At 44.3% G+C, this 14,033-nt stretch overlaps 1 protein-coding gene across 3 annotated transcripts; it reads left to right on the top strand.

The window, feature by feature from the left end:
* The first annotated feature begins 91 nt into the window (after window positions 1-91).
* LOC147128988 (disintegrin and metalloproteinase domain-containing protein 11-like) lies at window positions 92-13,391 on the top strand. Of its 3 annotated transcripts, none has more exons than XM_086016392.1 (27): window positions 92-1,123; window positions 1,460-1,593; window positions 1,974-2,050; window positions 2,218-2,284; window positions 4,669-4,751; window positions 4,897-4,954; window positions 5,446-5,503; window positions 6,010-6,149; window positions 6,423-6,497; window positions 6,791-6,862; window positions 7,274-7,440; window positions 7,547-7,631; window positions 7,707-7,797; window positions 8,410-8,461; window positions 8,537-8,636; window positions 8,925-8,996; window positions 9,071-9,163; window positions 9,241-9,321; window positions 9,666-9,716; window positions 9,790-9,853; window positions 9,927-10,032; window positions 10,152-10,271; window positions 10,771-10,939; window positions 11,019-11,133; window positions 11,418-11,508; window positions 11,700-11,817; window positions 12,393-13,391. In XM_086016392.1, exons 1-27 carry the CDS (start codon window positions 1,066-1,068, stop codon window positions 12,582-12,584), a joined length of 2,589 nt encoding a protein of 862 aa, XP_085872518.1. In that variant the 5' UTR covers window positions 92-1,065; the 3' UTR covers window positions 12,585-13,391. The 3 variants fall into 3 exon arrangements, with proteins under 3 accessions (XP_085872518.1, XP_085872520.1, XP_085872519.1); XM_086016394.1 differs by having other exon boundaries at window positions 11,800-11,817; window positions 12,393-12,551; XM_086016393.1 differs by lacking the exon at window positions 12,393-13,391 and having other exon boundaries at window positions 11,800-12,382.
* Window positions 13,392-14,033: the final 642 nt, after the last annotated feature.

Raw genomic sequence — 14,033 nt, 5'->3', positions numbered from 1 at the left:
GACTGTAGAAATGATTTACCTGCGTTATAAAGGCTGACTCAGCTTGAGAGTTAATGGAGAGCAGCAATCGGTGAGGGCGGGTGTGCAGGAGAAGAGAAGGTCAGCTGATGTAAACATTATTCCTCAGTGGTCCCTTGTTGTTGATAATACAGTACTAGTATTTGCCTTTATATAACACCACAGTGGATGTGAAAGAAATCTGCGACCCCACAACATTGAAAGTCCAAACAGTTAATTGTACAGAAGGTACATTGAAATAGCCAAATAGTCAGGTTGCTCCAATTGGAGATGGACACAGAGAGTGGCTTGAGCGCATGCGCGAGCAGTACGTTGTATGGCGGTTACCGGGAGCGGTAACGTAAGAAGTTGGCTAATAAATATTAGAAATACAGAACTGTGCGACGTCTCCTGATATCTACAGAAACAGCACAGGTGCATCTAGTGGTAGAGCATTTAATTGAACAAAATGTCACAGTCAAAGATAGATGAACAAAGAAATTATGTGCTGTAAATATTTTTGGGACCAATTAAGTGAAATTAAGTTTCTCCTCTTCAACAAACCAATGTGTTGTAATGTTGGGAATCATTGCACTTGGTCACCATGCACCTCTTACTTTTTCTTTCTTTTTTTAATGCATTTCCGAGACAAACGGGGAGAATTAAAAGTAATTGACGTCAATATGCAACGTCGTTACTTGTACTGATCCAAGCCACGTTGTACTCACTACTGCCCTCAAGCGGCTGGAGTACTGAAACGCGCCAGCTTCTCTGCTGGGAGCTCGGGGGACTTCCACAAGGAGCTCCAAGCACCATCCAAGTAACTTCCTCTGCTCACGTTGTCTCTCATAAACACAATTACAGACACGGGTGGAGGAAGATATAATAACCGTTTAAATCTTCTTCCATGGACCCCACCTGAGTGTTGCGCCGGATGACACCGCTCCGAACGGTGTCTACTGGGGACCGCGTTCGTTCGGTCTGGCAGCCGTCCACAACGCTCCCGGTTGCCCGCCTCCTGCTTGCTCGCTTGACCGAGGAGGACGCCAGCGGGACTATGTGAGCACCATGCAGGCGGTGAGATGCCTGCTGTTCGGCGCAGTGTTTGCACGGTGCTCCGTGACGGGTGAGCTTGGCTTTTGAATTGCATTTTGAACGGAATTACTTGGCGTGATTAGTTTCGAGTCCTGTGGTGTGGTCGTTGCATTGAATGAACGATGTCTATTACCAGGGGCAAATTGTCACAATACTCACTAAAAATGCTGGGTTGTTTCCCTACTTTTGAACAGATTGGGTTTCTTTTACCCATGGTTGGGTTAATCATTTTGACCCAGCAGATTGGGTTGAAGATCTTCATTTTTTTTATCACAGTTTCTCTGAAGTTGTATTTCATTTTTAGTTATGCAGGTAGGTTCTCCATTTCACACTGTAAAAAAAATAAAGTACACTGATGTCCCTGTAGGTTTGAGCGAGGCTTTGCAGCCCCCCGCTGAAGATCTGGTGCAACCCAAGAGGCTCCTGCAACAGATCCACTCCAAGGACGAGCTGCTCCACAGCCGCCTCGACACTCGCGTCCAGAACTCGACGGGGGCACAGGTGGGTGCTTTCAAGATCCCCCTCACGTAGCACATGAGTACATATCATCCGTCTCACCGCCTCATGTGACGGTCCTCTGTAGGAACAATCACGTGAATGACCTTTAGAGGTCGATATTACAAGGGGACACAAGCGTAAAAGGATACCATGTTGTTAGAACACATTGACTGAGGTGACCCGCCCCTCCTTCACTCCCTCTCTCAATTTTCTAAATCTCTTACACAAAAATGTTCACAATACATGGGAAGAGGACCCTGAAAAAAAATATTGTAATCTAAATTGCAATACTGAGAAAAAATTAGATAATAGATGATTTGAGAGTTTTTATGGACTGCCTATTTTTGTTGCTGTTTACCATCTTTCTCTCGCTCTGCCACCAGCCCGTGCATTTGGCTCAGAGCAGCTTCCTAGTGGAGGCCTTTGGCAGCTCATTTATCCTCGACCTGGAACTCAACCAGTAAGTAAAGCCACTCCATCGACGCGACTGCGTGTCCTGGGTGTGCCGGTGTGTGTCCAGTATTGACGTTATTTTGCACTGACACCGTCGCCAACACTGTGTTAAGTGATACCCAATAATCAAAACGAAAACGGGCCCTCATGTTTTCGTCCTTCTCTCATCTTCAGTCATCTCCTATCGACAGACTATGTGGAGAGACACTTTGAAGCGGACGGGCAGCCGTCACAGATTCAGGTAACGCCAAAGTGTCCCTTGCCAAGGACGTTTAGACGCTTGTGCCAAATGGCCAACAGACAGTTATTCTTCGTCGTATTCCGGAATACAAATAAACAATAGCGCATGTCTTCCCGCTGTCGCCGCACGCGGGTTCCTCCGCCACAGTGCACCGAACCAATCAGTGGACGGTTGTCATGGTAATCGGCAGCAAGCAACAGTGTGTCTGCTTGGCGGTGGCGTGAGGGGAATTCAAATAGGCTCCATTTTCCGGAGCTAAACCAAATCGTAGGAGTAGCTCTGGAGCTTCCGGGTGTATAAAAAGGGTTTGAATTAGTGGAATGATAATGAAGAAAGATTAGTACAATAAATACAATATGATATGGGCGGAGGCGTGGAGGGGAAGTCGTAGCCTGAGCTCACGTAAACTGTGCTATACTGTGCAACTAATGGATTTGAAAATATATATTTAGAAATAATATACAATTTATTTAAAAAACCGACAGGAAAAAAATCTGAAAAAAAAAAAGTATATTGATTTATTTTTGTATCTTTTGTTGTTGCTTTTAATTAAAAACGAATTAACAAACTGTTTTGATAGCGTTTTGACAATATCAGATGTACTGTATTATTTGAACAATATTGTTAGCCGAATAGTATAATTGACTAGGTCATTTTTGAATACAGATGCCTTGATTCAACGTTCGTGGCTTATCATGACCTGGATGAATGAGAAACTACACAGACATGAAGAAAAGAACACAATTTATCAATCACATTGGCCCTTTTTATTGAAATTGTGACAGTATCTTAAAAAAAATTCTTGGGTAGTTATGCTATTAGAGTAAAATATCTTGATTATTGGGGTAGTAATTCCTTTTTGCATTCCATTGTTTTCCTTGTCTGTATTTTAAAATGTTGTCTTGTCACTTAATGTACCACATTCAAGTTTGTTAATTATTGAAGTCGTCAGTGAAATGATTTTTTTTTTTTCAATAATATATCAAGGTCAGATAATAATATGTAAATAATCGTTGCTCTAGAACAGATCTCTGTGGAACGCCATCCAACAAACTGGCACCATTTTAAGAACGGCAGCCCTTGTCGTAACACTAAGGGATGTAGGGTGTCACATTTGTTAACGTTTACCTTTGCGGAGCCCACTCGGGTATTTCACATACTCGTACTTATCTGCTCAAAAACAAATCCGGTATACAACACAACGCAACTTTCAAACCCGCTGACATTCCCGGGAACGTTAAGTACACAGCTGTTCTCCTTCCTGCCATCGCCGCCTTGATTTACCTCCACGTGAATGACCTGCCAATAAAATTCTTCTGGCTTTGTGTGCCCGCTTTTGCTTTATTGATCCCCGTGGACTGCCACGACTTCATTGAGCTGGTGACCACTGCAAGTCACAAGCCACACAAGTCAAAGGAATTGAATTAGGACTCCTTTTAAGTGTGTCAGTGTCAGGTTGAATGAACATTTTGACATATGACAACATAGCAGATATATTGTCGCTCACGGCCGGGAAACAATAAGGACATACGTACTCCCTAATGGATACAAGCACGGTTACGTTGCTTTTGTCTTTGCGCTACATGCTAATGCACTTCTGACAAATGTCCTCTCCACTGACGATATGTTCTGACAGATTGATGAGGGCTTACTGTGCATCTTGATGTAATGTGTTTCTGCCCTTGCCAGCGTCCATTATATGACAACGGTGCGTCTCCTCGTCCACGTTCATCGAGGAGTGCTGCGTCAGGCAATTTCAGCGCCTCCTTTTAAGCCTTGTTATCCCACCTTTTTTTATTTATTAGCCCTCTCTCGCTAAGTCCTGCAGGCCGCCTCGTTCGTCCCACCTCCACCCCTACCCGCCGTTTCCCCCCCCTTTGTGTGATGGAAATTATTTTTCGTCCTCAACGAATGCCACTGGCAGTGAATCGAAATGACGTCCATGAGAAACGGAGCAAAAAATCTGAGATAACACTCTCACCGCAAGATGGTGGAGGCAAACCTAAAAGGCGATCAACATCAATTCACATTGGTTTCCTAGCAGCGGAAGGACAATATCAGTTGGTGGCGCTAATGCACCGTTAAAATGGTTTGGCAAGTGTAAAAAAAAAAAAAACATGAGGAGATCAAATGTTCTTACTGAGTGTTTTTATACAATACAATCCTGTTGAGTACATTTTTTATGAAAAACCAGTAAAAAATAAATAAATATAGTTTTGGGGTGGGTGGTGGAACGGATTAACTGCATTGCCATTCATTTCAGTGGGGAAAGATGATTTGGTTGGCTGTATTTTGGTTTATTGCATTCATTCAATTGTTGTTATTCGCAATGTTTCTTTATTTATCTATCTCTCTATTTATGACTTTGTTGCTTCTTTGCCCAGGGAGGGGAACACTGTTACTACCACGGACGCGTGCGAGGGCTGCCCCAATCCTGGGTGGCTGTTTCCACCTGCCACGGCTTGTGGTGAGAGAAAAAACACTCATTCCAAAATAAACAACTCCAATAATGTGGTTGCATAAGTGCGCACAGCCTCTTAATCATTGTACCTCATGTTGCGACGCCCCCCCCCCCCCCTCCCCCTATACAATTTGGGTTGTACTCCTTCCAGGGGGATGTTCTCCGACGGGAATGTCTCGTACGGGATCGAACCCGCGGGCAGCGGCGAGGTGAGTCCCGATGGAATTAGCATCGAATCCCTCTCGGTCGCGAAGTCTTTACAAAGGCGCTTGAATCGTCGATGGAATTCCCCCCCCCGGAAATTTTTAAGGTGCTTTCCAGTACTTTGGCGAGGTGCGATTGTGCACCAGTGAAAAGTGATGGCAGAGAGTGGAAGAGCTCCATCTTGTTTCGGTAATGGAGCTCAATTACATAGAGGAGGGAAGGCGGATCAATAGCGGGCCTTCTTCACAATCACCCCCCACTAATAGTTGTGCCCTTGGCTTTATATGTCCGATTTTCATAAAGTATTCATCCCCAGCTCCGGTGTGCGAGTGTTATGTGCCATTATGACCGCCCGCTGAGTGATTGATTGATGAATTATGCATCAGCCCAGCTCTCCTCACAGAAGCCTTTCTTGTGGTTTTTAGAACATTTTGGATATTTTATATCAAGTGCAATCTAACTTTTGCTTTTTTTTTTTTTTTTTTTTTTTTTGCAGGTGGACCACGTTGTGTATCGCACGCCTCGCATCGACCTCCTCCTGTTTCCACCTCCGGGTAGGCCTGCAACTCCCGATTGTGGAAGTCAATTATTTCCGCGGATGAAATGATTTGCGTTTTTCTTCCTCGACGGGGAAAATGAACCGCGTCAAGTGTTTTATTGGGCAGAATAACGCTGCTTGGAGGAGTTGACACCGATGCCGATAGCAAACAAGTTGGGATTTCAGGATGAATGGAATTTCCATTAGTTTGAATGAGGAAAGAAAGAAAGGAACAAATTAAATTTGTATCTCAAGGCATTGCTGCATAGCCAGCCCGATCATCATTTTTTCGTTATTTTCTTCTCGTTACATCTTACGGCTGAAATGACGTTCCCCGTCTTCAATTTCTACCCTATCCGGACGTGTCCTCACATTCGCATCCTGTTACCGCCCCCTTTCATTTGTTTTCTTCCGCGTCCCATGCGCTCGCTATTGATTTCTCCCGTCGACCAAAAATACACGGCTGATGACTAAGCCCACTCGTCTTTTCCCTCCCCCCGCCATCCCGTCTGCGTTTCCCAGCATGCGGCGTGAACGGCACCCGGCCTAAAGGGCAGACAGGTGGCGGCGAGGCGGACGGGAAGAGGCGGGATGGAGACGGCTGGTCTGCGCCGGCGGCCAAGGAGAAGCCTGCCAGCAGCCCGAGACGATCAAAACGACAAGTCAGTCGTTCATATTCTATTAAGTTTTTTTTTTTTTCCTTTTCATTTGTATGCAGAATTTCTCTTTGTCCGGTGCAGCAAATTTAAACCTGACTTTGAAAGAAAAAAAATAAAAAGCATATTGAATTGCAATATCGAGTCAGAAAGAAATTGCAATTATATTGTTTTTTTAAATTCAGTAAGCTAGTTTCCCTACTTAGTTGTGAACGTACAATCGTCGGTTTTCGCCATTTCCACCATGGCCTGCTTTTCAGACGTCTTTGTCCCCGGCAGGTGCGTCGGGGTCTGCGCACAGTGCAGACGGAGACCAAATACATCGAGCTGATGGTCGTAAATGACCATGAACTGGTGAGGATGACTCGTTTTATTAAAAAAAATAAGAAATAATAATGTACTTGGTCACCATGCCCCTCTTACTTTTTCTCCCTTTTTTAATGCATTTCTGAGACAAACGGGGAGAATTTAAGATAATTGACTTAGTAGATGGGCCACGTCCTCACTGGTACGGAGCCAAGCCACGTTGTACTCACTACTGCCCTCAAGCGGCTGGAGTACTGAAACGTTTTGTTTTATTAGAAAAAAAAAAAAAGGCATTCGGCAACCGTGCAGCACTTTTTAGCAGCGCACGTTCTCCTCTCCAGTTCGTCCAGCAGCGTCGCTCGACCTCTAAGACGAAGAACTTCGCCAAAGCGGTCGTCAACATGGCGGATGCGGTGAGTCATTTTTCACCTGCGCACACGCACAAAAGGGGGCTTCTTGTTTTAAAAATATAGTACACCATCATGAAGATAAAGATCAAGTCGTTGATGATAGTTGATGCTGCTACTGGAAAATACAATGGCGGGCTCAGTGGTTTCCATGGCAACCGGCTGACACCCACCCTGCCAGCGGACCACGTGACTTGACATATCACACGAAAGCTCAATAACATATAGCTGTCAATAATATTAATAATAATAATTGGTTTCAGAGGGAAAAGTCTTCACCATTTGTGAGTGTAGTGATCCAAGATGGCGAAAAAGCACTACTTATGTCGAAGGGAAACTCCTCAACTCATTTCAACATTGGCCTGAGCACAAAAAAAACCCATCAAATCATGAAAGGCTGTCATGACTCTCGTTCAGATCTACAAGGAGCAGCTCAACACGCGCATCGTCCTGGTCGCCATGGAAACCTGGTCCTCGGAAAACCGCATCTCGGTGGGCGACGACGCCCTGCTCACCCTGCGCGACTTCATGAAGTACCGCAAGGCGAGCGTCCGCGAGCGCTGCGACGCCGTGCACCTCCTCTCGTAGGTTTTTTTTTTTTTTTTTTTTTTGCCGCCCTCCCTCGCCTCCGCCGGCGTCGCAAAAAAAAAAAAATCCGCCCGCCCGCTCACGCTTCGCGTGTCCCCGCAGCGGGAGGACGTTCATGAGCGGCCGCAGCGAGGCCGCCTACATCGGCGGAGTCTGCTCGCTCAACAGAGGCGGCGGCATCAACGAGGTGAGGCCCTCCCGAACTTCCTTGTTTATTTTCTATTTTTTCCCCCGCGAGCGCGAATTTGCTTTGTGTGTTCAGTTTGGCGCCGTGGGGCCGGTTGCCATCACGCTGTGCCAGAGCTTGGGCCAGAACATCGGAATGCTGAGGAACAAGGACAGACCTGCTGCAGGTTAGCTGCAAGAACTTTAGTGGCCCATGTTTCTGTAGTACAACTTCATTATTATTTATGTTTATTTTATTTTTTTCCCCAAATATTTGCAAGTCCTGTTTTTCCAAACTAACAATCTTCATTTATTGTCTCACAATTAGGGGTGCGTATTGGCAAGGATGTTACGATACGATATAATCACGATATTGCGATATCACGATATGTTGATGTTCTAGCCAGTTAATATCAAAATTACATGTTGAGATGAGAAATGAATTAAATCATCATTAAATCGATATTAGAAGCTGAAAAAACGATATTATATTGGGCGGCCGCGATATATTGGCAAATCAATTTCTTCCACACCCCTACTCACAATATACATCAATAATCATGCCCAAATATATAGATGATAAAATTTTCTTTCTTCTTTGTAGGCATAAAAAGCAGGATTGTAGAGAACAACATTGAATGTTTTTCAACAAAATATAGGTTGTCGTGAAATACTTGCTGTTATTCTTCTTTCTAATGAACACCATCTCATTTCAAATTTTCCATTATTTACGTAATTAATGAATGACTCTGGACTGACCCGCTACTCTAGTTTTGAGATTTAATGATTTGTGTGGCCAGGAGACTGCAGGTGCCCAGACCCGTGGTTGGGATGCATCATGGAGGACACTGGGTAAGTACAAATAAGTCTTCTAACGTCTCACAAACGTACGTGCCAACTGTTGTGTTTTTGGTTTGTATCACTCAGCTACTACCTGCCCAGGAAGTTCTCTCGCTGCAGTGTCGACGAATATCTCCGCTTTCTGCAGCAAGGCGGCGGCAGCTGCTTGTTCAACAAGCCCAGCAAGGTGAGAGAGAAAATTCATTCAAATAATAGTCCAATGATTGCTATTTTATTCCTTATTTATTTATTCTATTGAGAACTACTTTCCTGACGGCAAAATAAAGCTCCGCCGCTCACGTCAATAAACCTGAAACTCGAAACGTTGTTGCTTGACACCGAGATGCCACAAGATGGCGCCAAAGCAAATAATTTCTCCAATAGCCATTGCTTTGGCGCCATCTTGTGGAAAGGAAAAAAAAGTTGTGAGGGAAAAGAAGTCTTTTGGGGCTAAAACCGCCATTGAACGTTGCAGCTGCTGGACCCGCCCGAGTGCGGCAACGGCTACGTGGAGCCGGGCGAGGAGTGCGACTGCGGCACACTCGTGGTAACCACCCGCTCAATCTCCATTTAGCGTCAGCGGTTGTTATCGGGTACACGCGGTAAAGTTGCCTCTCGCAGGGGTGCGCCCGCAACGGGGCCAACTGCTGCAAGAAGTGCACGCTTACCCACAATGCAATGTGCAGCAACGGCCTCTGCTGCAGGGACTGCAAGGTTAGTCGCTAAGTTCATGCTAGCATGCTAACGTTTTGTTGATGTCCGCTACATCGCCCTACGCATTGTCTTCCCAGTATGAGCTGAGAGGCGTGACATGTCGTGAGGCCGTCAACGACTGTGACATCCCTGAAACGTGCATCGGGGACTCCAGCCAGGTATGAAAACATTTTTTTTTCTCTCTGTCAATTAATGTCACATTAAAGCAGCACTGGGCAAGAATTCAACCTTAATAACAAAATTTCCCAACTCTTTTGATGAAACATTGACTTACAAGTAGTTGAATGGGACTGAGCGAAAGCTCAGGATTTCACGACACTATTGGAAATGTGGTTGACTTTTGTCCAAACACTCCCGCTTTTGTCCACATGGCGCCGCCATAAATCAACAAAAACTGACATATGACAGTGTTGCTTTAATCAGTTGTTTTTACATCAAAACATGGCACAAGAAGAGGAGTGTGTCGACTTTTTATGTCCACCGTGCATTCTGTGCCCGGCAGTGTCCTCACAACGTCCACAAACTGGACGGCTACACGTGCGAGGCCGGCCAGGTAAGGTCGCCCCCGCTCAACGGGCGTCTCCTCCACTTTCCTCCACCGTGACCTTTGACCTCCTCCCGCTCAGGGCCGTTGCTACGGAGGCCGCTGTAAGACCAGAGACGGCCAGTGCAGGAGCCTGTGGGGCTACAGTAAGTTTTAGCCAAACGCCCAGCTTTTGCAAGAATGATTTTTCATCAATTATCCCCGCCCCCGCCCCCTCAGACGCCGCTGACAGGTTCTGCTACGAAAAGCTCAATTCCGAGGGCACCGAGAAAGGGAACTGCGGCCCCGAGCCCGGCGGCCAGGGTTGGATGCATTGTAACAAGCAGTGAGTGGCCTCTTGTGTGTAGAATTTTGAAACTGGGAAAACTTGGATCAACTTTGCAGCAAGGCGAACAAAATTGGTCTGTTTTTTATTTATTTATTTATTTATATATTTTAATTCAGGGACGTCCTGTGCGGTCTGCTGCTGTGCACCAACGTGACGGAAAAGCCCAGCTTTGGCGAGCTGCAGGGCAAACTCACCAGTTTGACCATCTATCATCACAACAGATACCTGGACTGCAGGTGATCGATTAAAAAAATTAACTCAGTTAACTCAATTTATTCAGTCTGTGATCTCCGCTCACTTTGCAGCCAAACTTAGAGGAGAGTCAATGTCACAAAGATGGGCTTTTACCTTAGTTTTACTTTAAAAAGTTGCTCGTTGGAGAAATCCAAAATAATTTGCACACTTTGCAAAGCCAAATTCAAATGCCATATTAGTTGTACGTCTTTGGTGTATCGTTCAACTGTTGTATTTTACAGGGAAAGAATCGTATTGAAGGTTCAAAGATATTAGAACATTCTTTGAATCAAAACCTACTTTGAATTTTTTTTCCATATTGATTCCGAGATTTGACTCAAGTAAATATCGGTTCCACGCTTTGTGAAAAATTGTAGTTGAAAAACACGATTAATCGCGATTAATTATGGAAAATGTCGCGATTAATTTGTTACAAAATTTTAATCGTTTGTCAGCGCTAGTTATAAGTTGACTTTTTCTTTGATTTGGGATCAATAAAAGGGGCGGTCACGCAGTGCTGGACGACGGCTCGGACCTGGGCTACGTGGACGACGGAACGCCGTGCGGGCCCAACATGATGTGCTTGGAACGCCGCTGCCTGCCGGTCGCCACCTTCAACCTCAGCATGTGTCCCGGCTCGTCCGTCGCGCGCGTCTGCTCGCATCACGGCGTGAGACGGACACACCCTCCAATTTTTTTTTTATTTTATTTGTGATTACTGATCACGTTTGACCTTTGAACCCTTGCAGACGTGCAGCAACGAGGTGAAGTGTATCTGCGATCGCGACTACACCGGGAAAGACTGCAGCGTGTTTGACCCCATTCCTGTTCCCACGCCACCCGAGGGACCCGAGAAGTACAAAGGTCGCTTTTCAGTCCAAGCAGGGCTGTCAAAAGTCATTTTTGCTGCGGGCCACGTACACAGTACACAGCAAATTGACGGACAATTAGTTTTGAAATCAAAAGTCAAGAATAATGGTTTGTTCGACCATTAAGTTACTGTAATTTGCTTTCACCCACCACATAAAAACAATAATAAAAAAAAAAAAAATTCCCGCCCCTTACATATTTATCATTTTGACTAGGGTGACGCAGCATGTGGCTCGTTACCCACAATCCTTCAATATTTGTATTGCTGATTTCTGCAGGTCCGAGTGGTACCAACATCATCATTGGCTCGGTGGCCGGTGCCATCCTGCTGGCGGCCATTGTTCTGGGAGGCACCGGATGGGGATTCAAGTAAGAGCGCGCACGCGCACCTGCCGCCATTTTGTCAACGTCATCAAAATGTAGTTTAGTGCCTGCGAGTGCTGGAATGCTGCTTGTTGCCGCGGCAGCGAATAGATTGGAGTCTGAATGCGATGAATTCCCAGCATGCCGTGCAAAGCCTCTTTCGATTTTTCGTGGCGCTCTAAAAGATTGTTGTTCAGGTGTGCTTGGGCTCCGTGGCATGATCCCGCCTCGCGTTGTTTTGAGCCTCAACTGTTTGTGTCTCTCTCCATCTTGTTGCCTTCGACCTTGCGGATCCAGAAACATCCGGAGAGGAAGGTACGACCCCGCCTTTGAGTCCTGAACTTAGTTCAGATAGTTCACATACACGTATGCTGTATTTACCATTCCGCCGTATATTATTAACATTCCGCATTATTCCAGCTTGCTTTGTCATTTTTGCTATTCAGTTTTTTTTTTAGAAATGTTAGAAACAAAAAGTCAACACATGCCTGTTCAAATACCACTTTTTTTTGTTTTTTTAAAGTAGAGTTGTGCAGGTTATAGGTTCATTCATGGTGGAATTAAAATTTTTTTTTTTTTAATTGTTTTTATTCTTGTTTTAATTTTTTGTAGCTCACAAATCTGGCATATGAACAGGGGTGTGTAGACTTTTTATATCCACTGTAATATATGTTCAGCATTTGTGGCTGAAGTACTTTGGGTTTTTTTTTTGTATTAACACATCAAATGCTGGTTTGCTCACCTCTCGACTGGACTGCCAACATTGAGAAAATGCGATTACAATAAATCACCATTTTTCCCGTTTTTTTTTTTTTTTTTTTCTTTCTTATTGCTGATCACTACTCCTTTTCCTTTTCCTTCTTCTGCTCTCTTCCTCGTCTCCTCCTCAGATCTTCCGGCGTTTGATCCTCGTCCCAAACAAACAAAGACGTCTTTCACTCTGCGTGCGGGACATTTTGAGGCACCATCCCGCCTTTTGGGGGTGCACGGCTCTCATGTCTCGCCATCTTTCCCCTCTTCCTTCCTTTTTTTTTTTTTTTCTTTTTTTCTTTCAATTGATGATGTCACTGAGCGCGGCATGACCAACATGCTGCTGTTGATGCTCCGCCCTCCGCACATTTAATGGCAATATGTCTAAAATATCAGCAAGTAGCGCAAAGGCCCTGTCGGCCTCTCCTGCTCTCATATGTAATATGCATTGATGTATGAATGTATCTTTTGCGCGTGGATCATATGCAACCCAATATACAGTAGGGCCCGACCGATTAATCGGTCAGCTGATTCTACATGCCGATATTGCCCCTTTTCAAAATAAGTTTCCTAAAAAAAAAAATCAACAAGAATCTCCTAACTGTGTATTCAGCTTGAATGTTTGATTTTTTTTTTAGTCCTTTGCTTTTTTTTTTTTTTTAAATGCTCACTGGCCACTTCAATAGATGCAATAAGTGTTCCTAATGAAGGGTCCAGTTTCAAGATGACGCAATTGTAGACTGCATGTTTAAGGCCACTTAAAGCAGCTATTCACACGATTATTTTTGCCCAAAAGCACGTTTGTTTATGAAGATGACCTTCACGTCATCTTTATTCAGCAAAAAAATGCTTTGATTGCTAATTCAAGGTTTGGGATCCAATAACAGCAATCCCAAGGGGTAATTCTCCATTTCATTGTGTCTCGTGCTGTATTCCATTTTTGTCTTGTATAAAAAAAAAAAAAATTCAAATTAAACTGTTATTCGAGTTTTCCTTATTCGTTCCAGGTAACAAACGATAAAATGGAATCTCATGCATTGAAATGTAACATTTGAGCTTTTAGTAGTCGGACTTTGTTTTTTTTTTGTTGCATTGTTATATATTATACATGTGTGTTGTGAATAAAGTTTTTGTTTTGTTTTGGTTGTCAGTCATCATTCGTGGTTCAGTCAAGCGACTGACTACATTTGAATGTGGAATTAAATGTATTGCACGTTACGATTCACGTCTTTATGTCACCTTCATTAGCTATCTGGTTCCGTGTGCGGCCTGTTGACGGACAAGTGTTTCCTTGCATTGCATAAATTATATTGCGACATGTCCAGAGCTGAATCTTCCTCGCCTGAAGACGATATCGTGAACTATTGTAACCTGGAAAAAAAAAAAAGGTTGGTACCCTCTGTCCCACAATCCCATGCGGCGGGGCGTGCCTCACCTTTGCGAATGCAGCTCGTGAGTGTAAATATTTTGATAGTTTTCGCGATTACACGTTTTAAGTGAATTTCAACGATTTGTAATGATGGAGAAGTAAACTTAGAATTTAGACAGGCAGGCGAGTGTGCAGGAAATTGGGTGTGATTGGAGATTTGGATCCTTAGAAACGTCAACATGAAGTCTGGATTACTGACCAGAGGTATGATATCGATCTTGTCAAATATGTATGTTCAATAAATAAGTCGGTGTACAATAGTCAAACGGTAGAACAGATTCGGTCTGGCAGGAGTTTAAGTTTAAGGAGTTTAGCTTTTGGTCATTGAATATTGGGTTTGGAAGCAGATACT

The sequence above is a fragment of the Filicampus tigris genome, chromosome 19 (assembly GCF_054856515.1).
Source record: "Filicampus tigris isolate MCC_2025a chromosome 19, RoL_Ftig_1.0, whole genome shotgun sequence".
Taxonomy (NCBI): Eukaryota; Metazoa; Chordata; class Actinopteri; order Syngnathiformes; family Syngnathidae; genus Filicampus; species Filicampus tigris.
This window is presented reverse-complemented; position numbering and strand designations above follow the sequence as displayed.